The sequence below is a fragment of the Colius striatus genome, chromosome 17, assembly GCF_028858725.1.
Source record: "Colius striatus isolate bColStr4 chromosome 17, bColStr4.1.hap1, whole genome shotgun sequence".
Classification (NCBI taxonomy): domain Eukaryota; kingdom Metazoa; phylum Chordata; class Aves; order Coliiformes; family Coliidae; genus Colius; species Colius striatus.
The window spans coordinates 3,424,559-3,450,966 of record NC_084775.1 but is presented as its reverse complement, the minus strand read 5'-3'; the positions used below and the strand labels follow the sequence as shown (position 1 = coordinate 3,450,966).

Sequence of the window (26,408 nt, the reverse complement as noted above, 5' to 3'; positions counted from 1 at the left end):
GCTGGGGGAAAGGGGGGTACTTGGGGGTCTGCTGGGGGCAAGGGGGGCACCTGGGGGGCTGCTGGGGGCAAGGGGGGTACTTCGGGGGGCTGCTGGGGCAAGGGGAGCACCTGGGGGGGCTGCTGGGGGCAAGAGGCAACTGGGGGGTGCTGCTGGGGGCAAGGGGGCACCTGGAGGGCTGTTGGGGGACGGGGGGGTACTTGAGGGGGCTGCTGGTGCAAGGGGGCACCTGGGGGGCTGCTGGGGGAAACGGGGGTACTTGGGAGGGCTGCTGGGGCAAGAGGCAACTTGGGGGGCTTGCTGGGGGAAAGGGGGTACCTGGGGGGCTGCTGGGGCAAGGGGGCACCTGAGGGGCTGCTGGGGGCAAGGGGCGGGCAAGGGGCAGCCGTGGGCGCTGCCGGGGGGCCGCGGGGGGCTGGGCCGGGTGATGCGGGGGCTACAGGCCCCGGGAGGTGTGAGCTGGGCAGGCTCAGGGCACACCGGGCCGCGCCCCGACACCCGAGGGCCAGCACCCCCTCGTGCCAGGCTGCCCACGGTCGCCCCCGCGCCACGCCCCGGGGCACGCTGCGGGCCGCCCCGCTCCGCCTCCCGCCGCCACCGCCTCTTGCGCGACGGTCCCTAACGGCTGCGGGACGTACCACCCTTCGGCCCGGCGGGGGGAGATGGGGGGAGAGCGCGGCGCCTCGGCAGAACCGCGCTTCCCAGCGGCGGGCTCCGCGGCCCGGGACAGTCGCGGTTCTCCGCGGAGAGCGCGAACCGCCGGGCAGCGGCGGGATGAGGAGAGCCGAGCCCTCGCCGCGCCGCCACTCGCCGGTGCTGCCCCCCCCCCGCCGCCGCCGCCTCCGTGGTCCGTGCCGCCTGGGCCGGGCGGCGCATGCGCAGCGCGGGGCGGCGGCGGCCGCCGGACGTTGGGAGCGCGGAGGAGGAAGGCGAGAAAATGGCGTCGACGGGTGAGCGGGGCCGGGGGCTGGACGGGCCGCGCCGAGGCCTCGCCGCGGGGCCGCGCCGGCGCCAGCGCCCGCAGCCGGGCCGTCCTGCCGCGCCGGGGCCGGCCGCGACGCGCTGAGGCGGGGGCTGCGCCTCACGGCGGGCGGGGCGGCGCGGGGGCCGCGGCCCTGTCCCGCCCGGGGCCTTCCCGGCCTCGGCGCCCTCACGGCCCGCGCCCCGCCGGCCCCGCGCTGGCCGGACGCTCGGGGTCGCGCCGCCCGGACGGTCCCTCGCACGGCGTTGTGGAAGGGCCGCGTCCCACGGCGGGGCCGGCCGCCGCGAGGGATGCTCGCCCGGGAGCTCGCTGCCCTCCCGGGGGGCTCCCTGCGCCTTCCCGGGGGCTGCTCAGGGCTCCGCCTGGCGCAAAGCCGCGTCCTTTGCCTAAACCGGCGGGTATTTTGAGGGGTTTTTTACCCCAACCGCCTGCAAATGAGGTTTAACCGAGCAGGGCATCAGCCCTACAGCCGCGAGCAGCAAAAGTCGGGCCCCTCCGCCGAGGAAACAGCCAAGAGGGCGAGGGAATGTGGCTAACATCACCTTGGAGAGGGCTTCAAACAAAACCCCGTGGCTAAAGAAGCACGTGGCGGGGGGGTATCGTCCGAAACGGGGGTTAAAAATCGACCTCGGAGGTGGGAATGTTGACGCTATTTTTGGCTGAGCTATTGTGCCCCGGAGCCCTCGTGAAATAGAAGGATGGAGATTTAATTTCCCACTGGAAACAAAGGCTCGGGGATGGTTTTTGAGTAAATGAAGCATTAGATTTGAGCAAATGAAGAAGGGAAGGGATCAGCAGAGGGAAATTGCAGCTTGGACACCTGGGTTTAAATCCTCCAAAGGGTAAAATGATACGTTTAGGGAGGATCTGGGGGAAGGCTCAGAGGGGGGATGGGGGTTGGGAGGGGAGACTTGGGTGTCCTGGCAGCTCTGTGGGAGGTGGGGATGGAAGGTTGGGGAGGTCTGTGCTTGGCATCCTGGGCTGCTTTTAAAGAGCCTGAAAGGCTGTGGTAACCCGGTGGGGTGCAGAAAATGAGGGTTGAGTGAGGAGAGTGGAGAATATCAGTGCTGGAGGGTGGAGAGGTTTAGGAGAGGAGGGGCAGGGGTGGAGGAGGGTGTGCAGGGAGGTTTAAGGGGGGCTGGAGGGACAAGGGGGAATGGGTGAGAGTGGTTTGTAATACTCAGGGTTTCTCAGAGGCACGTGTAAACTGTCAAAGAAGAGAAGAAAAGAGCAGCAGCCCTGAATTGAAGAAGCCAAAGTTGTGAGTGGTAGGCATGACAGGCTGTGAGGAGGCAGGAGTGGTGCCAGAGCAGCTTGTGCTGCTTGGAGCAGGGAAGCAGTTGTTGTGTGCAGTGTTTCAGGTGCCTTCCTCATGTGCTCCTGCTGGTTGCTGTGCTCTGGTGCAAGGGTGAAAAGCAGTTAATGGCTGTCAGAACTCACAGTTCCTTTCCTGAGCTGCATCATCAGCTGAGGGGAGCACCAAGGGGGAAGGGCTTGAGCTCACGTGGAGGGGTTGGGAGGAGGAGAAGAAAACTTTCTTAGAGGTTTCTTCCTGAAGAAACAGGGGGTTGTGGTGCATGAAAAGGGTCTGTTCAAAGTGATTCCTGGTGCTGAAGGTGTTAGAGCAGCCCTGCCAGCCCAGGGACAACTGAAGGCTGAAGGAAGTCAGCCAGCAGCGTGCTCAGTTGAGCAAGAAGGCCAAGGGCATCCTGGCCTGTACCAGCACTGGGGTGGCAGCAGGAGCAGGGCAGGGATTGTCCCCTGTGCTGGGCCCCTCACTCACTGCCACAGGGACACTGAGGGGCTGCAGCGTGGCCAGAGCTGGGCACAGAGCTGGGGAAGGGGCTGGAGCACAAGGGGGCTGGGGAGGGGCTGAGGGAATGGGGGTGTTGAGCCTGGAGGAGGCTGAGGGCAGCCAGCAGCACTCTCTGACACTCCCTGACAGGAGCCTGCAGGGAGCTGGGGGTCAGGCTCTTCACTAGTGGATGACAAGACACAAGGAAAGGGGCTGGAGTTGCCCCAGGGGAGGTTGAGGTTGGAGCTGAGGCAGAACTGTTTCCCTGAGAGGGGTGTGAGCCCCTGTGCCAGGCTGCCCAGGGAGCTGGGGCAGTGCCCAGCCCTGGAGGGATCCCAAAGCCCTGGGGCTGAGGTGCTGAGGGCTGTGGGTCAGTGCTGGGCTGGGCAGGGAGAGGGGAGGGCTGGGACTGCAGGAGCTGAAAGGGCTTTGCCAACCCAAACAATCCTGTGATTCTGTGACTGAGTTGTCAGTTGGGTTCCTCAAATTCATCATCTTCAGTTTTCTGACTGAGGTCACTGTACCCTGATTGTGAGAGAAGCACCTGAACCTCTTTCCACACACAGCTACCTGTGGCAATGCCCAGGGAAAGCTCTCCTGACCTCCAGCTTCCTCCTCTGGCTCAGCCAGGGGTGCACAAGCTCCAGGCTCCCTCCTCCTCTCCATCCTCAGGACTTCTGTGGTCCTGGGAGCACTGGAATCCCATCTGAGTGCTGAACTCATCATTCCCTCTGGATGTTTGGCTGGGAGCTGGAGTTGCTTGGTGACTTGGAGGAGGGAGGATGTCCTTGTAGGAGCTGTAATCATTTCAACTCCAGCCTCGTAATTGCTGTGTGGATGCAATTTTCCATCCCTGCCAGCAAAAACCACCCCAGCCCAGCAGACATTTCTCTGCCTGGATTGTCAGGATTTCCGTTCAGCTCTAAATCAGGGCCTTGGCATGGAGCAGGGGCTTTGGGGAGGGAATTCAGCCCTGCCAGGAGACAAGTGTTGGAACTTTCCAGACATTTGTTTATGTTCTTAGAAGTGAAAGAAGTGGTGATTTCTCCAGACCCCCAAAACTTACAACCTGGCCCTTTGAAATCAGGCTGGGAGGAGGGGGAGGTTGTTCCAAACCAAAACACCCTCTTGCCCAACCCCCTTGGGTGTCATCCAAGGTGGCAGCTCAATTAAAGCAGGGCCATTTGAGATCAAAGTTGTTGCTGTTTGCAACAATGAAGGGAAGAGAGAAAGGGTTGTTCCCTTCCAAAAGACTGAAAAAGTGGCATTTACCTTACTCTCTTTTGGAAGTGGCTTTATAGCAGCTCTTTCAAGCTGCAGGAGGAAATTCCAGCTGCTGTGCTGGAATTGTTAAGCCTTTGTCAACTTGTTTCTTTTTCCCCCTTTGTGTTTTCTTGTAGATTATAGTACCTATAGCCAAGCAGCAGCTCAGCAGGGGTAAGTAGCAGTATGGGCTCATCCTTTCTCTTTTAAAAAGATGCACTAGAAGTGTATAGTAATTGTGCTTTAGTCTTAGCTCTGTTTGTAAATCCTGGGGTTTCCCCCCAGCTTCTAGATACTGAATTGCCTCAGTAAGTTGAGCAGCAATCAGTTGAATGCATGCAAATGGTCTGGGGCTGGCTGTTTTACACCAGTCAGGGGAGGTTTTATCCATGTGTCTCGCTTCCTTTCACAGCTACAGCGCCTATGCACCTCAGCCAGCTCAAGGATATGCACAGACCACCCAGGTAAAGACAACAAGGCTGTTTTAGCATTGCTGCTGAAATCAAGTGGCTTCCAGTAAACCACACAAGGCTCTGCCAGCCACCAAAAAACCTCCCCATCCAGCATCAATATCTGTCCTGAAAGGTTTTGTCTCAGCTTCCCACACGCCCCAAGTTGCTTTGGCAAAGGAAAAGCAACCTGAATACCCAGGAGCCACAACATTCCCCACTGAGGACTGAGCTGGTTGTGGTCAAGAGGATTCTAAAAGCCTAATTCTCAGGGTGTGTTTGACACCACCTTGTTGGTGGGTGTTTTACTCAGTGGTGAGGAGAGAAAAGCAGGAATAGAACAGGGGGGAAATGGCCACTTGTGAGATTGCAGCAGTTGGACAAAGGAGGAGGGAATGGATTGGTTTCTCGTGGAGGTGTTGCTGCTGAAGCTGTGGATCCTCTCTCTTGTGGATACACCCTCCTAAGGGAAACTTCTGGCCTCAAAAAGGAGTGTGAGTTGTGTGATTCTCTAAGTTCATTGCCCCCCTCAGCTCTCCAGAGAGGTTTTTGAAGGGAGAATCCTGCAGCCCAAGAGTGTGTCTGTATCAAAGGCATCGGAGTGTTACTGAGCAGCTTTGAGGCAGTTCATTTTGCTTGTGCCAAGTGTAGGAAGGGAAGGCCTGGGGATGTCCTTTGGTGGGACACTACAACTTCTCCCCAGTAGTGAATGACAGGACAAGAGGAAAGGGGCTGGAGTTGCCCCAGGGGAGGTTGAGGTTGGAGCTGGGGCAGAACTGTTTCCCTGAGAGGGGTGTCAGCCCCTGTGCCAGGCTGCCCAGGGAGCTGGGGCAGTGCCCAGCCCTGGAGGGATCCCAAAGGCGTGAGGCTGAGGTGCTGAGGGCTGTGGGTTAGTGCTGGGCTGGGGAGGGGAGGGCTGGGACTGCAGGAGCTGAAAGGGCTTTGCCAACCCAAGTGATTCTGTAGTTGTAAAACAACTAAACTCAGCAGTAGGTAAGAAGCCATGGGAGGTTTGCAGCATCTCTTGATGTAGTGAGCTTCCACAGACAGTGACATACTCAGCCTGCTCTGGGGCTTTTCTACTCCTGATTGAGATCTCAGGCTTGAGTTCAAGGAGGCTGCCTCAGGACTAACACAGGTTTAGATCCCAAAAAGCTCCTGGCTGCTGCAGGAGTCAGTAAATCCCTCTGAGAAGCTGGAGCTGAGGGCTGTCTTGCTGTCACTTCCTGAGCTGTAACTGGAGTTTTATCCCAAACCAAACTGCTGGTCACACACAAAGCTGTTGGCAGTTGGCTGGTGCCTGAAGTTTGAGGCAGCTGCTCCCCTGCACAGGGCTCAGGTGGCTCTTGATCCCAGGCCCAGGCTGCCCAGGGAGGGTGTGGAGATTCCTGGGGAGGTTTCCAAACCCACCTGGACACATTCCTGTGTCCCCTGAGCGAGGGGAACCTGCTTTAGCAGGGGCTGGGGCTGGAGCAGCTCTGCAGGGCCCTTCCCACCCCATGGTGCAGCACCAAGCCAGCCACACTGAGCTGTTGGCCACATCAGCACAGCTGAGGAGTTGCTCAGAGCTGCTGCATTACAGGCTTGAGGCAGGCAGTGGGCAGAAGTGATGCCTCAGTGATGGTTTGGGCTGGAAACTGAGCTCTGGGAGGGGGCAAGTTGGGAGCTGCTGTCTCTCTGAGCACAAAGACACGGGCCAGACACAGCTGTAAGCGGGACGGTTGGTGATGCTCCTGCCCATCCCACCCTTGGACACCTACATAAGCTCCTGTGTTCCAACCTGTTGTCAGGTAGCCATGAAGAATATTCAGAACAACTTCACAGAAACATGAAACAGTGACTACTAAAGCAGTTTTATGCTGGAGTGGCTGCCTTGTTTCACCTGGTAGAGGTTTGCCCTCGGTGTAGCCCCACTGCCTGTATTCCAGGCTGGTCCTGGGGAGGGACCTGTGGATGTTGATGAGTGCTCAGGTGATTCTGAGGAGCTGGATGCTCTCCTGTCCTGCTTTGTGTAGCGCAGAGGTATGTGGTGAAAAAGTGAGAGGCTGCCCCTTTGGTCCTGGCACTGCCAAACTGCCTTGGTAGCATCAGATCAGAGCTGAAATCTGCCACGGTACCAAAACTTAGACAGGCTCTGACTCTGCTTTCAATACATGAGGTAACACAGATCCCCCAGCCTGGGGCCATCACTGAAACAGCCTCTCTGTATCCCTGTGAGTCACATCTGATCACAAATGCCATTTGTATCCTCTTTGGAGCAGACCTACGGGCAACAGAGTTACGGCACCTACGGCCAACCCACGGACGTCAGCTACACACAGCCCCAGACCACCTACGGGCAGACGGCGTATGCCACGTCCTACGGGCAGCCCCCCGCTGGTAAGACCCCCCTTACAAGGCCCTGACTTACCCTGGGGAGGGAAACTCATCCCCAAAACCAGACTGCACGACTCCTAGGCTTCCTTCCTCCAGAGGGATTGGAATGATGTGAAGAGGTGGAGGGTGGGCTGAGGAGGAGGAACTAAAAATACCCCTTGAATACCTCAAGGAAGGTTTTGGGTGCTGTGGTGGAACTAAGTGTGGGTGCTGAGAGCAAAGCTGTGTCCTCAGCACCTCATCTGCCTGAAGAATCAGTGAAGGATGCCTGTTCTGATAGTATACCCTCTACTTTTTGTCTTGTGCTTCCCACAGTAGAAGGGACCAGTCCAGGTTTGACTATCCTGCTCACTCTTGCATGGAAAAATAATGTCTCATCCTGTCTAAACTTGCAGGGTTAACCCTTTGGGGGCCAGCTGGGTTTAGTGCTAAAAGCCTCTTGTCAGCAGAGCACTGACAGTGACAGTAAGAATCTACTTGGCTGCACTGCCATTGGCCACCTCCACAGCTCACAAAGTGGCATGTTTCATGGATTAAACTTCCCAAGCAATAACAACAGCTACTCCCAAGATGTTTGGAATGATTCCTAAAGGGTAACCAGCATGGTTAGACACATCCAGGTCTCCCCACCACCACCACCACCACCTTTGCATGTTCCATGTTGTCTTTGGGTTTCCAGTGCAGCCACCTCCATCATGTGTTCATTAATGCACTGTCAGCTGTCCCAGCCTGTGCTCTTACAGCTGGAGTTCTGTGTGTGCCACTGTCTCCCATGTCTGAGAGAAAACTATTGAGGCATCAATTCAGTGCTGATATGTTTAGGCTGAATATTCAGGAGGCTTTGAAAAAGAAAGCAGATGTTCCTCCTTGGAATGCCTCAGGTACTGCTTTCTGCAGGTTAGTCCTTTGCTGTGAGAGATGTTAGAGACATCCACGAGAGCAGCAGCTTGCTTAAATACTTCCCAAAGCAAGGGGAGAGCAGGACAGACAGGCAGTGGGGAAGACAAAAGCCATTTAGGAAGTGTTAGGTGAAGAGAAAGTGGTAACCTAGAGTTTATCCAGTTACACAGCACTCCAAACATTGAATGTAAGGATAAGGAAAATCCCCACCTGGCAGTTAGTGCACATCCTGCAGAGCCAGTGCCCTTCAGCTAATGCTGCAGGTTATCTACAGGGGTGGTTTTGCCTTCTCTTTCCAAGCACATGGACAGAAATTGGCAGCACAACAGCATTTGTAGACTTCCAAAATCCCTGTCTTAGAAACCTTTGAACCCTTTAAATCCTTCCCATGGGCTCCAGCCCTGCTGGGGGCACAGGCAGCTGTTTGCCCTGTCCCTTAAGAGGGTGTTTGCTGGAGGAATAAGTATTATGGAGAATAAGAACCTTTTCTGCACAGCTGGGCAAAATGTTGGGCTTTCTTTTCATCAGAAAGAAGAAAACTTGGGGAGTGGTGAAGAATAAAGCTGCTGTCAGAGCGTGGCAGGGGGCTGTGGCAGAGCTGCTGATGTTATTCTCCAGGCTGAGGGCCAGGTTGTGTTTATTCTTGCTACCTCTAACTGTCCTGAGGGAGCTGGAGCTCTGCAAGGGAGACTGATAGTGCTGGAAACCTCCCTCCCTCTCTCCAGCTCTGCTCTTCATTTCCTACTGACAGAAAGCCTGGGGTGTTGCCTGGGGCACACATCTCTGTGCCCTGAGAGACTGGTTTTAGGGCTGAGTTTCTTTTTCCTAGGCAGTGCCTCCCTGGAGCAGAGTAGTCTGCAATTACTGAACAGCAAAAGTGATATTTTTTTGTCTTAACAGCCTGGGGTTTTTTGAGTAAGATGCCATTGTGGTTAGGGAAATGCAAATCCTTTCCAGAAATACTCTCTTGGGGCTCTGCAGAAAGGGCAGATGGTTCCTCTGCATCCCCTCAGAGCCTCAGGTGAGGGTTGGGGAGCTGCCTGAGGGAGCTGGCTCCTTCTTCCTTCCCCAGGGCTGGAGGAAAAGGTGTTTTGGTGTCATCCTGTCCCTTTGGTACAAAGAAGAAGGGTTGGGGAGCCTTTGGGCTCTCAGCCCCATCACACCTGGTTTGCTCTGTAATCACTGTGGTGTGGGAGTGTGAGTTCCAGGAGTCACATCTCTTCAGGTCATTCCTCACAGTGTCATCTAGGGACACAGCCAGCCTTGCAAATGTTCAACTGTGAGTCTACAGCAATGGGAATTGCTCTAAAGACAGCCAGCCCTTGCTCCTCTTTTTGTCTGTGAACTGTAGGATGTAAGTGTGGTTTAACTCCCTGATGGATGTAGAGTTTGGAATGAATACCCCCAGAGCTGTCCTGGCCACCACAGTAACCTGATGCAGCCAAACAGAGCAGAGAGGGTCACCTCTCCATCCCCTTCTCCAGGCCCTCACTGGTGGGAGATGCACAAGCCAAAGGGGAATCAACTCAACTTGGCCACCCAGGTGGCTTTGAACACACTTGTTGAAGAAGAGAAGCCTTCCAAACCTCCTGCTAGCTAATGCAAAGCCTACTTCTTTCAGAAGAAAGCTCTTTTAAGCCAGTATTTTCAGGTGATGGTCACTGAGGACCAAATCCTGGAAGCTTTTCCTTCCACCCAGAGAATCCTTAGGCTTCACTAAGGCTTTTCCTTGCAGGCTTGGGTACTTCTGAGAGGAAACTGAGCCACATCACTGGTCTTCTTAAGCAGGTTGCAGAGTTCTTCTCTTCCCCCCTCCTTACAGTTGCTGTTCTGTGGCCTTGCTGTGTTGTCCTGCTGACTGGTGGGGGAAGGAGAAAGAAGTGGCAATGCCCCTCCCATCAAAAAGTCAGCTTTTCATTTTCAGAGTACCTAAACTAAGCTGTTGAAATGAAATGCAGAGCAGTGGGCTGTTAGATCCCTGGCTCTCCTTCCATGCTACAGCCCCTTCCTGCTTGCAGAAGGAAATGCTCCATCTAGAGCTCAAGCATTACAGTTCAAGGTGGGATTTCTTTCCTTTCCTTGTGTCCTGCTGGCTGTGCAGAGCCAGGTGTGTTAACAACTGCTGCTGTGCCTCACCTGAAGAGCTCAGGTTGCTTGTCCTGGTCCTGAGAAAGGAGGAGGCCTAGATGTGGGAGGGCTAGTGCAGGGCTCCCAGCCTGAGGGGGAGAGCCCAGGGCAAGGCTGTGGCTTCAGCAGCACTTCCTGCAGCCTGTACTTGGGCTGTGTGTGTGTGTGGTCAGTTCAAAGGAGGATTCATTTAACTCCTGCCATCAGAGCTCTCCCTGGAAATGCTGTGGTGGCTCATATTGAAGTGGACTGTTTAAATTTGTCTGAGGCTCTAAAAGTCCTTGTTTTCTCAGCATCATCCCCTCCAGGCTCAGGGCAGGACTTGGCTTTGCAGGGAACCTCTCAGCAATAGAAAGGAAGAATGGCCACGAGAGTGACTTTGCTAGTGATTGGGGTGTTATTTCCTGGTGGGGAGAGCAGCTTCCTGTCTGGCTGTGGAGGTGGAAGGATGGGGATTGACCTGCTGGAGAGCAGCTCCAGGAGAGGGACTTGGGAGTGCTGGGTGATGATAAACTGACCATGAGCAGCAATGTGCCCTCGTGGGCAAGAAGCCAATGGCAGCCTGGGGGCAGCAAGAGAGTGTGGGCAGCAGGGTGAGGGAGGTTGTGCTGCCCCTCTGCTCTGCCCTGCTGAGGCCTCATCTGGAGTCCTGGGGCCAGTTCTGGGCTCCCCAGCTGCAGAGGGACAGGGAACTGCTGGAGAGAGGCCAGTGCAGGGCCAGCAAGATGCTGAGGGGACTGGAGCATCTTCCTTGTGAGGAAAGGTTGTGGGACCTGGGGCTGTTCAGCCTGGAGAAGAGGAGACTGAGGGGGGGTGTGGGCTTTATTAGCATCTAAAGTATCTAAAGGGTGGGTGTCAGGAGGATGGGGCCAGTGTTTGTTGTGTGGTGGCCAGTGCCAGGACAAGGGGGAACAGGCACAGGCTGGCACACAGGCAGTGCCACGGGCTCAGGAGGAGCAAGTCCTTTGGTGCTGAGGTGAGGGAGCCCTGGCCCAGGCTGCCCAGGGAGGGTGTGGAGGCTCCTTCTCAGGAGGTTTCCAACCCCACCTGGACACGTTCCTGTGCCCCCTGAGCCAGGGGAACCTGCTTTAGCAGGGGCTGGGGCTGAGCAGCTCTGCAGGGCCCTTCCCACCCCCACCATGCTGGGATTCTGTGAAGCCAGGCTGTGGATGATGTGAGGAGCACAGGGCTCTTCAGGTAGAACACCTTGCTCTGTGGATTAGCCCAGGGCAGGAGGGATGAAGCTGGTGGGAGCAGGAGGGGCTTTTCAGCAGGTGCTGACAGTGTCCCCATGGAGCCCCTGCCTCAGGATCCTGAGGTTAACCAGAAAGCAACAGAAGGTTGAGATTTTAACTAAAGTGCTGTGCAAACTTCCTCTTCTTAACTTCTCTTCCTCTTTCCTGTGGCTGATTCAGAGAAGCCATCAGGAAGGGCCCTGAGTTTGTAGGTGGGCCAGCGAGATGTGGAATGGCCACGAGCGCTCTGGGAGGACACACAGCACCCTGCTGCAGGCACATTTGTTTAGGGCATTGAAATAAAACTACAGCACAATCTGTCTCAAGTGCTGTATAATAAGAAGGAAAAGTCCATCCCCAGTGCCCTGTGTTGATTAAAACCAAGAAGCAATACAGAAGCTGTTACTTTAATTGATGCAATTAAGATCCCATCAATAAGACCCAGAGCAGTTGCTGCTGCTCTTTGGCAGTCAGTGTTTAATGGGTTTGGCCAAAACAACTTTTGCCAAGAGAATTTAATTGATTTGGGTATTTTTTCCCTCCCCACTTAAGTCTCTGTTTCATCATTTGAAGAACTGCTCACAAGATTCTCAACTAGGCATCTGGGCTTAACATGGGCTTCACCAAGCACCTCTGACAAGGCTGAACTGGGATCTCGGGTGTCCTGGTGAAACTGTTCAGAGGAGATGTCCAAGCACTGAGCTTTTTGTACCCAAACCAAACTGAAATGCTGAGAAAAGCAAAGGTACATAAAACATCAGGAGCTGCCTCGTGTCTTTTTGTTGGCCTTTCTCTTCAGTTGAAGCAAATGGAAAGTGCTTTGCTTTTCTCTCCAGAATTGCTGGTTTAAAATGAAACTCCCTAAGTGCCTCAGAAAAGGCTTCTCAAGTCAGCCTGGTGCCACTCACTGCTTTTAGTGTGCACAAAAGCTGAAAGGCTGGGACCTCACTGCTTAAACTGAGAGCATTTCTTTTCCTTCAGAGCTATCAGGGCCTCTGTCAGTCTCTCTGCTCTGAAGGTGCCACGTGCCCTTTATTGCACGAGTCGTGAGCTGGGGTGGCTGGAGGCAGAGAGCCCTGGGGTGCCAGAGCAAGGGGGGCTTCCAGAAAGCTCCTGTTGGGTAGAGCCAGGGCTGGTGAGGCTGCAGCTCAGACACTGTGTTCAGTTCTAGCTTAGGCCCCCTCGCTACAGGAAGGACATTGAAGTGTCCAGAGATGAGCACTGGAGCTGGGGCTGGAGCACAAGGGTGCTGGGGAGAGGCTGGGGGAATGGGGAGTGTTGAGCCTGGAGGAGGCTGAGGACAGACAGCAGCACTCTCTGACACTCCCTGACAGGAGGCTGCAGGGAGCTGGGGGTCAGGCTCTTCACTAATGGATGACAGGAGACAAGGAAATGGGCTAGAGTTGCCCCAGGGGAGGTTGAGGCTGGAGCTGAGGCAGAACTGTTTCCCTGAGAGGGGTGTCAGCCCCTGTGCCAGGCTGCCCAGGGAGCTGGGGCAGTGCCCAGCCCTGGAGAGATCCCAAAGCCCTGGAGCTGAGGTGCTGAAGGCACTCATGTGTTAGTGGTGGGCTGGGCAGGGTGAGGGGAGGGCTGAAAGAGCTTTGCCAACCAGAGGACTGTGTGACTGTGTAAGCTGAGGGTTAGTTACTGGCCTGGAGGTTACCTGGGATGTATTTGTGATGCCAAACCATCGCTGTTGCCGAGCTCTGAGAACGCATGGAGAGCAGCTCCGAGCTCACCAAACTAACCCCACCAGGCTGTCTCTTGTAGGTTACACCACCCCGACTGCCCCCCCAGCGTACAGTCAGCCCGTCCAGGGGTACGGCACAGCCGCCTACGACACCAGCACAGCCACAGTGACCACCACCCAGGCTTCCTACGCCGCGCCGGCCGCCTACGGCACGCAGCCCGCCTACCCGGCCTACGGGCAGCAGCCCGCCGCCGCCCCCGCCAGGTACCGCTGCCCTGCCTCCCAGCTGTGCCTCCTGCACCCTGCTGCATCCCTCCCCAGGGTGGCTTCTGCTCTGGTATAATGAGTCAGCAGCGTGGCAAGAGAGCAGCCAAGCAGCTAAAAATGGGCTCTGGAGTGATGGTGGAGGAGAGAGGACTCCGAGCAGCACACTTGTGGCTTCAGGAATGGCTGCAGATGCTGGAGGCAGTTTCCTTGTTAAATCTCTCATCTCTGGGCACTGTTAACAGTGTGTTGGAGTTAATTGTTTTGCTCCAGATGGGAAAGGTTTAGAATATATAATGCAGACTTGTTGAGTCGTGGGTAAAAAGTGCTTCAGTCCCTCCCAAGATGTTTGTGGTGGAGCTTGGCACAGCTCTGGCTGGATCCATCAGCTCACACTTTAAGGATGGATCCTGGCATTGTGTAAAATGATTGTTTCCCCAGCTTGTGCAACAAAAATGACTCTTTTTGCTGTGCAGGACAGATGCAAAAGAAGGGGATGTGTGAGTCATGGGCAAAGGGTTCTCTTTATTTTCAGGCTATGTGGGTCACTACTGAGCATAGGACCATGAGATAGTTTGGGTTGGAGGAACATTTAAGGGTCACTTAGGCCAGTGCCCTTCCCATTTCTTTGGTCAGGTAACATATGATGAGCAATATCTGCTTGTGCTGGATTCTAAATCAAGCAGCAGTGCATTTCACACAGTCCCAGCATGGTGAGGGCTGGAAGGGCCCTGCAGAGCTCTTCCAGCCCAAGCCCCTGCTACAGCAGGTTCCCCTTGCTCAGGGGGCACAGGAACGTGTCCAGGTGGGTTGGAAACCTCCTGAGAAGGAGCCTCCACACCCTGCCTGGGCACTGGCAGGCTCTCAGTCTGCTTCAGAGCTCGTGGTTCCCGAGTGTTGTGCAGATCCCACCCGAGCGAGGGGCAGAGCCACTGACACCTCCATGGCTGTCTCACCTCCTCAGCCCAGTCCAAATCCCTCACCTTGGCTTTTGTGCTGCAGGCAGTGACAGAAGCTGCAGTGCTCTCTGCTCCAGCTGCTGCTCAGGCCTTTCTCAGTGACAGGGAATGTGCAAACACCCCATCAGTGCCTTCAGAAATATTGTGTGCTTCATGAGCTGCTGCCAGAGCACCTGTAACACTCCCCAAAAGGCACAAGTAGTGCTGTTCTCTCCTGGAGGGGGTGCATCTGAGCCTTTTGGCTGCTACTAATGTTTCCTTCTCACTACATAGACCCCCAGATGGCAGCAAACCACCAGAGAGCAGCCAACCCCCATCGAGTACAACAGGCTACAGCCAGCCCAGCCTGGGCTATGGGCAGAGCAACTACAGCTACCCCCAGGTGCCAGCCACCTACCCCATGCAGCCGGTCGCCGCACCTCCCTCCTACCCTCCTACCAGGTAACTCCCCCAGCACCTTCCCCCTCAGCTTGGCCAATCAAGGGCTTTTCTCAGGGTGGGTTGAGGTGGCTGGGATGTCAAAGTGCCTTGAGATAGAGGGAGGGGTGGCTGGGGTGCTGCCTTGAGGCAGGGGATCAGTGAGTGTCTCTGCAGACACCTGCAGTTCTGAGATGAGATGATGAGAACTGGTTTTAAGAGGTTTCCTGGAGATGGAGTATGTTCCAGACACCTTTGCTGCCTCCTTACACATTTGCCTTTGACAAGGGGCTCAACTCTTCTCCTCAGGTGGCTTTCATATGCTGACACCCACTCCTAAAGCCTGTCCTTGTGAACCTTCAAAACCTACATGAGGGGAGACAGATTTGTCATCCATCAGCTGAAAACCCCAGCATGGTGGGAGTGGGAAGGGCCCTGCAGAGCTCACCCAGCCCAACCCCCTGCTAAAGCAGGTTCCCCTCACTCAGGGGACACAGGAACATGTTCAAGTGGGTTTGGAAACCTCCCGAGAAGGAGCCTCCACACCCTTCCCGGGCAGCCTGGGCCAGGGCTCCCTCACCTCAGCACCAAAGGACTTGCTCCTCCTGTGCCAGTGGCACTGCCTGTGTGCCAGCCTGAGCCTGTTCCCCCTTGCCCTGGCACTGGCCACCACACAACAAACACTGGTCTCATCCTCCTGACACCCACCCTTTAGGTATTGATCAGCATTGACGAGATCCCCCCTCAGCCTTCTCCAGGCTGACCAGCCCCAGGTCCCACAGCCTTTCCTCCTCACACACATGTTCCAGTCCCCTGATAACACTTCAGTGCCAAGGCAGAAAGGGAGACTGTGACTTGCATTGCCCCTGATTGTTGCCCTGGCACACTTGCCCCTTTCCAGAGCTGTGAACAATACGTGATTGATTCAGACAGTGGATGATCACATGGATTTTTAGCAGTCTCCAGGTGTGTTTTGTCTCCTCCCAGCAGACCAGAATCTGTAGGATCCCCTCACCTTTGTAAAGGGTTCACAACACTACATCTGGCTTATCAGTGCCTGACCTCCTGGAGTGAGTCTCTTCTGCACCCCAACACATCTCCAGAGCCTTGATTCCTCTTCCCAATGCTTTTCTCTTGCAGCTATTCCTCTTCACAGCCGAGCAGTTACGACCAGAGCACTTACTCCCAGCAGAGCAGCTACGGACAGCAGAGCACCTATGGACAGCAGAGCAGCTACGGACAGCAAAGCAGCTACGGGCAGCAGCCACCTCCCACCAGTTACCCACCACCCACAGGCTCCTACAGCCAGGCCCCCAACCAGTACAGCCAGCAGAGCAGCAGCTATGGCCAGCAGAGTGAGTGCAGTGGGTCCAGGGGATGGGGCTGCTCTCCCACAGGGTGGGCTCTCTGCAGAGGAGAGGGTCTAAAGCTTGTGGTTGAAGGGAGAACGTGCCCTGGCTGGGTTCTGCCCTACCTCACTGCAAAATACACTGGTGGCAAATGGTGATGGTGTGGTGATGGTCACCAGAGTGGTGATGGTTGGTCCCTTCTCCTAAATAAAAAGTGATAGGACAAGAGGAAACGGCCTCAAGCTGTCCCAGGGGAGGTTGAGGTTGGAGCTGAGGCAGAACTGTTTCCCTGAGAGGGGTGTCAGCCCCTGTGCCAGGCTGCCCAGGGAGCTGGGGCAGTGCCCAGCCCTGGAGGGATCCCAAAGCCGTGGAGATGAGGTTCTGAGGGCTGTGGGATAGTGGTGAGCTGGGCAGGGGGAGGATTGCTGCTGGGACTGCAGGAGCTGAAAGGGCTTTGCCAACCAGAGTTATTGGGGACCTCATCAGCAGTTATAAATCCCTAAGGGGTGGGTGTCAGGAGGATGGGATCAGTGTTTGTTGTGTGGTGGCCAGTGCCAGGACAAGGGGGAACAGGCACAGACTGGCACACAGGCAGTGCCACTGGCACAGGAGGAGCAAGTCCTTTGGTGCTGAGGTGAGGGAGCCCTGGCCCAGGCTGCCCAGGGAGGGTGTGGAGGCTCCTTCTCAGGAGGTTTCCAACCCCACCTGGACACGTTCCTGTGCCCCTGAGCCAGGGGAACCTGCTGTAGCAGGGGCTGGGGCTGGAGCAGCTCTGCAGGGCCCTTCCCACCCCACCACTCTGTGATTCCACGTCTCTGCCCATGTCCCTCAGCAGCTCCCCTGTGCCAGACCCCGAGGTTAAACCCCAGGGGAAGCGACATCTCTCCCTCAGGCTCCGCTGCCTCCCTGAGCCCAACCCCCTCCTTACGATCATGTTGTGAGGCTGAGGAAGAATCCAGCCAGCCTTGTCCCACCCCTGCTCACTAACACCTGTGTGTCCCACTCAGGCTCGTTCCGTCAGGAGCACCCCAGCAGCATGAACGTGTACGGACAGGACTCGGGCGGCTTCTCAGGCCCGGGAGAGAACCGCAACCTGAGCGGCCCCGAGAGCCGGGGCAGGGGCAGAGGGGGATATGACCGAGGAGGCATGAGCAGAGGTGGGCGGGGAGGAGGACGTGGTGGAATGGGGTAAGAGCAAATCTTTTTCTCCTTTTCTCTAATTCTGGTTTACCCATAGGATTTGAATAAATGGCAAGAAGGGACTGAAAGGTTGAGGTTGCCCACGGTGCTGCCGTGGGGAACGTCTCCTCAGCAGCTTTGCTTCTGAGCCACACAAACTGGGGGGGAAAGAGGGGCAGGATGGATTTGGTTTGGTTTGGGTTTGGCCCCTGGGAGGGGAAATCAGGGGGATTGCTAAACCTGGAAACTTTCAGCTCCCTTCGTGGTTGCACAGAGTGAAATACTCTGTGGGGTTTTAACAGAGGATTAACAGAGGATTGAGGACGGGACACACACAAACCTTGTTCTGGGGCTGGGAGTCTCTCCCTGCCCCTCGCTGCTGGGGCTCTTGGCGGCTTGGCTGCATTACCAGGCCTCCTCACCTCAGCAGCAGCACCAGGGCCATGACTCTGAGTGGCTCAGAGCTCACTTGGAGCTTGAGGCACAAGACCCTGAGAATGTAAAAGAGATGTGGGCAGGCTCCCAGAACTGCTCCCCTCGGAGCTTTTGGGTGGCCTCAGTCAGTTTGGCCGGTCGAACTGGTGGCAAAATGTGGTTTGGGAAAGCTCTGGTGCCTCGGGGTCGGCAGCACAACTTCCCTCCTGGGGTACTTTGGTAGCAGTGAGGCAGGAGGACTGAGCCCAAAGAGGAGGAGGAGGAGGAAGCTTTGTGTGTGTTCCATCCCTCCACCCCTACCCTCAGAGCTCTGCAGAGTGTCCCCGAGGCCGCTCGCCCCCTCCTCGGCCGGGCAGCCCCCCACTGCCGCTTCTCCTCGCGGCCTGTGGTGACTGCACGTCCCCACTCTGCAGAGCCCTTGTCCAAATGAATCCAAGTGGCACGAAATCTTTCTGGGAGCACTCCAACCTCCAGGTGTGTGGGAATGGGAGCAAGAGCCGGGCCAAGCTCGGCTGCAATTGGCTCGGGGCAGAACCAAACTCCACAGAAAGATTTCACCCACCCACCTCTTTGATCTCTTGTTAACGGTTTGAAGTAGACAACAGGCACTTGAAATCTCCATCATCACATCTTCAAATCTCTAGCCCCCTTCAGAACTATCCCTTTACAAAAAAGATTTGGCACCTCCCTCCTTGCCCATTGCCCACCCTGACCTCAGCTCACATCAGCTCACACCCCCCTCCCGGGGGTGCCCACCCCAAGGGGGCAGCTAGGGGAACTCGGCCCCGGTTGCCAGGCTGTGCTGATGGATTTCAGTGTCTCTGGCAGGTAAGGACCTCGATGTTATTCCAAGTGCCCTTTCTATATATATATATATATATCTCTAATGTCATTGACTCGATTCTTTTCTATTTTCATTGGCTGTTAAACATGGAAACTTTTTAACATGCTTTGTCGCATTTATATGCTACAGGTTACAAAGTGAGAGCCTTGTATACACTTCAGTACTTAGAAAGTCCCCGTACTCAGTACTCAGCCGGCAGCATAATGAAAAGTGGGACTAGACACGGTGTCCATATGGAGAGGAAAAAAAATAGACACATAGAGTCTTTTTTACCCCAATGTGCTCAATTGTATAAATGGAATCCTTCTGTAACTTTGGTAAAACTGCCTACTTGTTGTTTGGTATTAAAGCCAGAGGAGGTATATTCTACTTTAGAATTGTGTAACCTTACCAAAAGTGTAAATGTTTGGACAAGAGAGAAGCGGTGTGTAACGGCAGGAGGCCCAGCTGCATGCAACAGCTCCAACTCTTGTACTGATGCCTGTTCATTTCCACTATTAGAGGTGCAATACTTGCTACAAAACAAGGTGCTCTCCCTCCCCTGCTCCTTCCTCCTTCCAAAACAAACCCCAACCCAAAGAGTGAGAAACACCCCCAGGGCTTGTTTTCAGGTGGGTCATCCCACTGCCTGTGTCCACAAAGCTGCACCCCACACCTCCTCTTCAGTTGTGCCCCTTTCCCCTTGCAAAGCCTCGTTGAATTGAGCAGCGACCCGAGCGTGTGGCTTCCTCCCCGAGCTCCCCAGCGGCCGTCCCAGCTGAAGCGTGGCGTAGGGCATCCGAGGCGTGTGCTTATCCCCTTCACAGGGACCCCCAGGGGCTGAGGGTGCACCTTTGTGTACACACACAGGGGAGGGAGTTAACCAGCAAGCCCACCATTGCACAGAAGCAAACCTCCCCCCCTTTCAACGATGCTTTGTTCTGTCTCTTTTGTTTGGAGCCAAGTATTGCACCGCTAATACCCTGCACAGTAGCGCAAGGTCCCGCCCCACACCTTGCCTACATGGGAAGGAAAATAATGGAAAGGAAATTTTTGAGCCAGCTGCCCTGAAGAAAAGGCCTAGTGCTGTGATGAGAGAAAAACAGAAAGAGAGAGATGCATTGTTTGGAGATGTTTAGCCAGTGCCCTTCTTCCCCGTGAGCCGCAGAGGCTCTGAGCGGCACTGGCTTTGTAAAGGGAAAGGCCTTCATTTCTTCGTTTATCCCCCCAGCAGCGCTGGAGAGCGAGGTGGCTTCAATAAGCCTGGTGGTAAGTTTTTGAGCATTACAATGGATAGTGTTAAAAAAAAAAAAGACTTGCAAAGTCAGTGTAATTTTGTAATTAAGTGGCTTTTTGTTTTCCAAGTGGTTTTAAAATGATGTATTGCAAGGAGGCTGTAACGGGTACTGCCGGCCATGCCCACGCGGTGACAGGACACAGGGGAACTGGGAAGAATCCAGCACCCACCTGTGTAATTTGGGGAAAAAGAGGAGGAGGAAAAAAAAAAAACCAAACCAAAAAAACTCCCAGTTTGGATTTGAATCAGCTTTTTGTTTGCTTTGTTTGTTTGTTTTCTATAGATCTAGATATTTTCTTTTGGTAAAGTAACTTTTTGCTTTAACGAGCGTTAAATAAAGCACCAAACAGCTTGGGTTTGGTAAAGAGGTTTTAAAAAATGGCAAGGGAAAAGAAAAAGGCAAAAAGAAAAGAAAGAAAAAGAGTTGCCAGGGGTTTAAAAATGGTTGGAAAAATAAACAAAGCCGAAGCTGCTCGAAAGAGCAGGAGCCGATCGTCACGTAGAGGTGCGACGCTGCCGCTTGTGCGGCGCGGGGCGGTCGGAGCGTAACGGTGTGCTTAGGTGTAGCCGTGTGTGTGTCGGTGCCCAGGCCCCCCAGGCATGCACTAACACCCCTCCTTGTCATTCTCTCCCACCTGGCAGGACACATGGAGGAAGGACCGGACCTTGATTTAGGTAATTGGCTGAGGAAGCGGAGCTGGGAGGGCAGGAGGCGATTCCCCGCCAGCTCCACACCGCTTTCGTGACACCTGGTTCATCAGCAAGTGTGTTTGGGAGATGCTCACCCTGGGCTGCACGAGCTCGGGGGATCTGGGGGAGCTGCTCTGTAGCCAGGCCACCAGCAAGCCCTTTGGCAGGCAGCTGTAGCCCAGAGCTCCCACCAACAAGCCCTTTTCAGGCAGCTGTAGCCCAGAGCTCCCACCAGCAAGCCCTTTTCAGGCAGCTGTAGCCCAGAGCTCCCAGCACCAAGCCCTTTGGCAGGCAGCTGTAGCCCAGAGCTCCCACCAACAAGCCCTTTTCAGGCAGCTGTAGCTCAGGGCTCCCAGCACCAAGCCCTTTGTCAGGCAGCTGTAGCCCAGAGCTCCCACCAACAAGCCCTTTTCAGGCAGCTGTAGCTCAGGGCTCCCACCAATAAGGCCTTTGGCAGGCAGCTGTAGCCCAGAGCTCCCAGCACCAAGCCCTTTGTCAGGCAGCTGTAGCTCAGAGCTCCCAACAAGCCCTTTGGCAGGCAGCTGTAGCCCAGAGCTCCCAACAAGCCCTTTGGCAGGCAGCTGTAGCCCAGAGCTCCCACCAACAAGCCCTTTTCAGGCAGCTGTAGCTCAGGGCTCCCAGCACCAAGCCCTTTGTCAGGCAGCTGTAGCCCAGAGCTCCCACCAACAAGCCCTTTTCAGGCAGCTGTAGCTCAGGGCTCCCACCAATAAGGCCTTTGGCAGGCAGCTGTAGCCCAGAGCTCCCAGCACCAAGCCCTTTGTCAGGCAGCTGTAGCTCAGAGCTCCCAACAAGCCCTTTGGCAGGCAGCTGTAGCCCAGAGCTCCCAACAAGCCCTTTGGCAGGCAGCTGTAGCCCAGAGCTCCCACCTCTAAGCCCTTTGGCAGGCAGTTGTAGCCCAGAGCTCCCACCAACAAGCCCTCTGGCAAGCAGCCATAGCCTGGAGCTGAGCCCCACTGGCCCAGGAACCTGCTGTGTCACCCCTGGCCTGTTGCCTCCCAGCTCTTTCCTTCCTCTTGCTCAGGCAGCTCTGGAAGTTGTGTGTCAGCTTCCAGCAGTGCCTCAGTGCAGTGGGAAGGGGGGTTGGTGCAGTGCGGGGTGTCCCAAGGGACACAAAGGTTTTTCTCAGCAGCTGGGAATGGGATGGGGCTGGATGAGGAGGATGGTGACCTCTCCCTCTGCTTGGTTGGAAGGGTTTTCCTGTCCCTGCAGAGATGCAGCCCTGGAGTGAAGCCATGGGTGGGTGAGGGACTGTCCCCCCACACTGACCCCGGGACTTGTCTCCCACAGGCCCTCCCATGGACCCCGAGGAGGACTCGGACAACAGCTCGGTTTATGTGCAGGGACTCAATGAGAACGTGACCCTGGAGGATCTCACTGACTTCTTCAAACAGTGTGGTGTTGTCAAGGTGAGGAGCACAGGGGAAGGGGCTGCCCCCTGTAGCCCTTCCCTGGGCAGGACCACGGTGCTGGGAGCTGCAGCTCAGTTCTTGTGCTGTCAGGCCAGCCCCATGGTCTGCCCACGCTCAGCCAGAGGGGCCCTTTGGCTCAGCCAAAATGACTGTTGGGTTGTCTGGAGTCAAAAGCCAAACAGAGGAGAGTAAATCCCTTGTGGAGTAGAGGTGACATTTTGCTGTCCTGTTAGATAAACAAGAGGACTGGGCAGCCTCTGATAAACCTCTACATCGACAAAGAGACCGGCAAGCCCAAGGGAGACGCGACGGTATCTTACGATGACCCGTCCACCGCCAAAACAGCCATCGAGTGGTTTGATGGTGAGCACGGGGCTGGTGCTTTGGGGGGTGTTTGGGGGCACTGGGGGGTGTTTGGGGGCACTGGGGGGTATTTGGGGGCACTGGGGAGGTGTTTGGGAGCAGTGGGGAGGTGTTTGGGAGCAGTGGGGAGTGTTTGGGAGCGCTGGGGGGTGTTTGAGGGCACTGGGGGGTATTTGGGGGCACTGGGGAGTGTTTGGGAGCAGTGGGGAGTGTTTGGGAGCGCTGGGGGGTGTTTGAGGGCAGTGGGGGGTGTTTGGGGGGCAGTGGGGGGTGTTTGGGAGCAGTGGGGGTGTTTGAGGGCAGTGGGAGGTGTTTGGGAGCAGTGAGGGTGTTTGGGAGCAGTGGGAGGTGTTTGGGAACAGTGGGGGTGTTTGAGGGCAGTGTGGGGTGTTTGGGGGGGCAGTGGGTGTTTGGGAGCAGTGGGGGTGTTTGGAGGGGCAGTGGGGGGTGTTTGGGAGCAGTGGGGGTGTTTGAGGGCAGTGGGGGGTGTTTGGGGGCAGTGGGTGTTTGGGAGCAGTGGGGGTGTTTGGAGGGGCAGTGGGGGGTGTTTGGGGGGCAGTGGGGGGTGTTTGGGGACAGTGGGGGGTGTTTGGGGGCAGTGGGGGGTGTTTGGGGGGGCAGTGGGAGGTGTTTGAGGGCAGTGGGGGTGTTTGAGGGCAGTGGGAGGTGTTTGGGGACAGTGGGGAGTGTTTGGAGGGGCAATGGGGGGTGTTTGGGGACAGTGGGGGGTGTTTGGGGGGGCAGTGGGGGGTGTTTGGGGACAATAGGGTGTCTTTGGGCACGGTGGGGGATGTTTGAGGGCAGTGAGAAGTGTTTGGGCACAGTGGGGGGTGTTTGGGGGCAATAGGGTGTCTTTGGGCACTGTGGGGGATGTTTGAGGGCAGTGGGAAGTGTTTGGGCACAGTGGGGGGTGTTTGGGGGCAGTGGGAGCCGTTTTGGGGGGCAGTGGCTTGGTTCCAGATGGCAAGCCTCAATGCTGTTGCGCTGTTGTGTCAGTGTTTCCATGCTGGCTCACTGCAGCAGCACACGAGCTGCTCAGGCATTTGCCCTGGGAGCCCTGGTCCCAGCTGGGGCACATGGGATGGTGCTGGGGCACACGGGATGGTGCTGGGGCACATGGGATGGTGCTGGGGCTGTGCTTGCCCTCAGCTGCCCAGGCAGCGTCTGGCACCCCCTGCAGTGGCAGTTGTTTGCCCGTGGGTGCAGTTTTGCCTGTGCCAGGCACCCGGCTGAGGCTGTGTGTGTGTGTGTGACACCAGGCTGCAGGTGGTGAGCAGAAAAGCAATGCCCTTGTGTTGTTCCTCCTAGGGAAAGATTTCCAGGGGAGCAAACTCAAAGTCACCCTGGCACGGAAGAAGGGCCCCATGAACAGCCTGCGGGGCGGGATGCCCCCCCGGGAGCAGCGGGGAATGCCGCCCCCTCTCCGTGGAGGTAACACACACCCCTTCCTCCTCCTCCTCCTCCTCCCCACACCCTCCCCTCCTCCTCCTCCTAACCCAGCCTCCCTTGCAGGGCCAGGGGGTCCCGGCGGCCCTGGAGGCCCCATGGGCCGGATGGGAGGCCGAGGTGGCGACAGGGGTGGCTTCTCCTCGAGAGGACCGCGGGGCTCCCGGGGAAACCCGTCTGGCGGCAGCGTCCAGCACCGAGCGGGCGACTGGCAGTGCCCCAACCCGTGAGTGTGCCCGTCCACAGGCAGCACCCTGGGCTTCCCCAGGGCTTCCCCGAGCTCGGGGAGGGAGGGTGAGGTGGGCTGGGGCTGGATCTGGCTCCTGCAGAGCCCTTTGGCCGTCTCCTCGTGCCCTCCCGCCAGCAGCCGCGCTGGGAGCTTTGGCACCGAGAGGGTGCTGAGGGCCGTGGGTTAGTCAGGCATGGGCCTGGCAGAGTGAGGGGAGGCCTTGGACTCGGATCTTAAAGGTCTTTTCCAAGCTTAGTGCCTCGGTTGTGATGCTGCTGGGTGCTCTCCCTCTGGGAACAGCTTCTCACTAACTGCTGCTTTCACCAGGGGCTGTGGAAACCAGAACTTCGCCTGGAGAACAGAGTGTAACCAGTGCAAGGCTCCCAAACCCGAGGGCTTCCTCCCACCTCCTTTCCCCCCTCCAGGTAGGGCTGAGCTGCAGCTCACCGCGGGGCTCCAGACACCCACCCCCCACCTTGAGCCGTGCCGGCTCCGTCCCTCCCACCTCGCCCTCGGGGCTGCCCTCCCACACCTCCCGGTGCCAGTGCTGGCCGTGCTGGAGGGGTGGCAGGGCAGGGCTGCAGCGGGGCTGGGCTCTCCCCGGCCTCTGAGCGAGGGTTTTCTCCCGTGGGCAGGAGGTGAGCGCGGCAGAGGCGGCCCCGGGGGGATGAGAGGCGGCCGAGGCGGCGGCGGCGGCGGCCTCATGGAGCGCGGGGGCCCCGGGGGCATGTTCCGAGGCGGCCGCGGTGGAGACAGAGGCGGATTCCGAGGAGGCCGGGGCATGGATCGAGGGGGCTACGGAGGAGGCGGCCGGCGAGGAGGAGGAGGAGGAGGCGGCCCCGGCGGCCCCCCAGGCCCGCTGATGGAACAGATGGGAGGCGGAGGCAGAGGCGGCCGGCGCGGAGGACCCGGCAAGATGGACAAGTGCGTGCGGGACGGGGCCGGGGGCAGGCCCGGGGGCACCGAGGGGGGATGGGGGCGGTGAGCGGAGGTGGAGCAGGGGAGGGGCAAGACCGAAGCAGCACGGGAGAACGGGGAGGGGCTGGGTTTGGGGGAGTAGGTTTGCAGGCTGGGTTTGAGAGGCTGAGTTTGAGAAGGTGGGTTTGAGGAGGTGAGTTTAGGGGCTGAGTTTGAGGAGGTGGGTTTGAGGAGGTGAGTTTAGGGGCTGAGTTTGAGGAGGTGGGTTTGAGGAGGTGAGTTTAGGGGCTGAGTTTGAGGAGGTGGGTTTGAGGAGGTGAGTTTAGGGGCTGAGTTTGAGGAGGTGGGTTTGAGGAGGTGAGTTTAGGGGCTGAGTTTGAGGAGGTGGGTTTGAGAGCTGGGTTTGAGAGGCTGAGTTTGAGGAGGTGAGTTTAGGGGCTGAGTTTGAGGAGGTGGGTTTGAGGAGGTGAGTTTAGGGGCTAAGTTTGAGGAGGTGGGTTTGAGAGCTGGGTTTGAGGAGGTGAGTTTAGGGGCTGAGTTTGAGGAGGTGGGTTTGAGGGCTGGGTTTGAGAGGCTGAGTTTGAGGAGGTGAGTTTAGGGGCTGAGTTTGAGGAGGTGGGTTTGAGGAGGTGAGTTTAGGGGCTGAGTTTGAGGAGGTGGGTTTGGGGGCTGGGTTTGAGAGGCTGAGTTTCAGGAGGTGGGTTTGGGGAATGGGTTTGAGGGCTGGGTTTGGGGGAGTAGGTTTGCAGGCTTGGTTTCAGGAGGTAGGCTTGGGGGGCTGGGTTTGAGGAGGTGAGTTTAGGGCCTGAGTCTGAGGAGGTGGGTTTGGGGGCTGGGTTTGAGGGGCTGGGTTTGAGGAGGTGAGTTTAGGGGCTGGGTTGGAGGAGGTGGGTTTGGGGGCAGGGTTTGAGGGGCTGGGTTTGAGGTGAGTTTAGGGGCAGGGTTTGGGAGCTGGGTTTGAGGAGGTGGGTTTGGGGGCAGGGTTTGAGGAGGTGAGTTTAGGGGCTGGGTTTGGGGGGAGGGTTTGAGGGGCTGGGTTTGAGGAGGTGAGTTGAGGGGCTGGGTTTGAGGAGGTGAGTTTAGGGGCTGGGTTGGAGGAGGTGGGTTTGGGGGCAGGGTTTGAGGGGCTGGGTTTGAGGAGGTGAGTTTAGGGGCAGGGTTTGGGAGCTGGGTTTGAGGAGGTGGGTTTGGGGGCAGGGTTTGAGGAGGTGAGTTTAGGGGCTGGGTTTGGGGGCAGGGTTTGAGGGGCTGGGTTTGAGGAGGTGAGTTTAGGGGCAGGGTTTGGGAGCTGGGTTTGGGGGCAGGGTTTGAGGGGCTGGGTTTGAAGGGGTGGGAGGGGACCGTGGGGCTCAGCCCTGACCTCTCCTCTCCCTCGGCAGGGGTGAGCACCGCCAGGAGCGCAGAGAGCGGCCCTACTAGCAGCGCCCCGCCCGCCGCCCCCGCCCCTTTCCTACCAGATTTATTTTTTAAACCAGAAGAAGAAGAAAAAAGAAAAAAAAAGCAAAAGTTTTAACTTTATAATTCCATATTTATAATGTTGGCCACAACATTATGACCAGCCCTTGTCTGTACTTTAGTATTTTTCACCGTTTGTTGAGAAACATTAAAACAAAGTCCAACGTTAGCACCAGGAGCTCGGGCTCTTCTTTTACCCCCCCCCCGCGTGGAACCCGACCAGCTGCCGGCAGGGGGGGCAATAAAACCCGCCCAACCCTGCCTGTTGCCCCCCTCCTGCTGCTGCAGCCGCGGCACGGACCCCCGGGAGGGGGCAGGATGGGCCCACCCGAGCCGC

General features: G+C 56.9%; 1 protein-coding gene across 4 annotated transcripts; it reads left to right on the top strand.

The window, feature by feature from the left end:
* Positions 1-878: 878 nt before the first annotated feature.
* EWSR1 (EWS RNA binding protein 1) lies at positions 879-26,240 on the top strand. 4 transcript variants are annotated; one of them, XM_062009760.1, is made up of 17 exons: positions 879-950; positions 4,178-4,214; positions 4,453-4,504; positions 6,751-6,868; positions 12,898-13,081; positions 14,314-14,481; positions 15,598-15,812; positions 16,814-16,994; positions 19,478-19,512; positions 20,183-20,215; positions 21,539-21,657; positions 21,894-22,023; positions 23,332-23,454; positions 23,536-23,695; positions 24,026-24,123; positions 24,334-24,622; positions 25,996-26,240. In XM_062009760.1, exons 1-17 carry the CDS (start codon positions 938-940, stop codon positions 26,033-26,035), a joined length of 1,995 nt encoding a protein of 664 aa, XP_061865744.1. In that variant the 5' UTR covers positions 879-937; the 3' UTR covers positions 26,036-26,240. The 4 variants fall into 4 exon arrangements, with proteins under 4 accessions (XP_061865744.1, XP_061865743.1, XP_061865742.1 ...); XM_062009759.1 differs by having other exon boundaries at positions 19,475-19,512; XM_062009758.1 differs by having other exon boundaries at positions 19,475-19,512; positions 23,332-23,695.
* Positions 26,241-26,408: the final 168 nt, after the last annotated feature.

What these genes read in the sequence shown, in the direction of transcription:
- EWSR1 (XM_062009758.1), top strand. An exon ending in CAAGCAGCAGCTCAGCAGGG is followed by an intron (nt 4,215 to 4,452) that starts GTAAGTAGCAGT and finishes TTCCTTTCACAG; the next exon opens with CTACAGCGCCTATGCACCTC. An exon ending in GGAGGACGTGGTGGAATGGG is followed by an intron (nt 16,995 to 19,474) that starts GTAAGAGCAAAT and finishes TTATCCCCCCAG; the next exon opens with CAGCGCTGGAGAGCGAGGTG.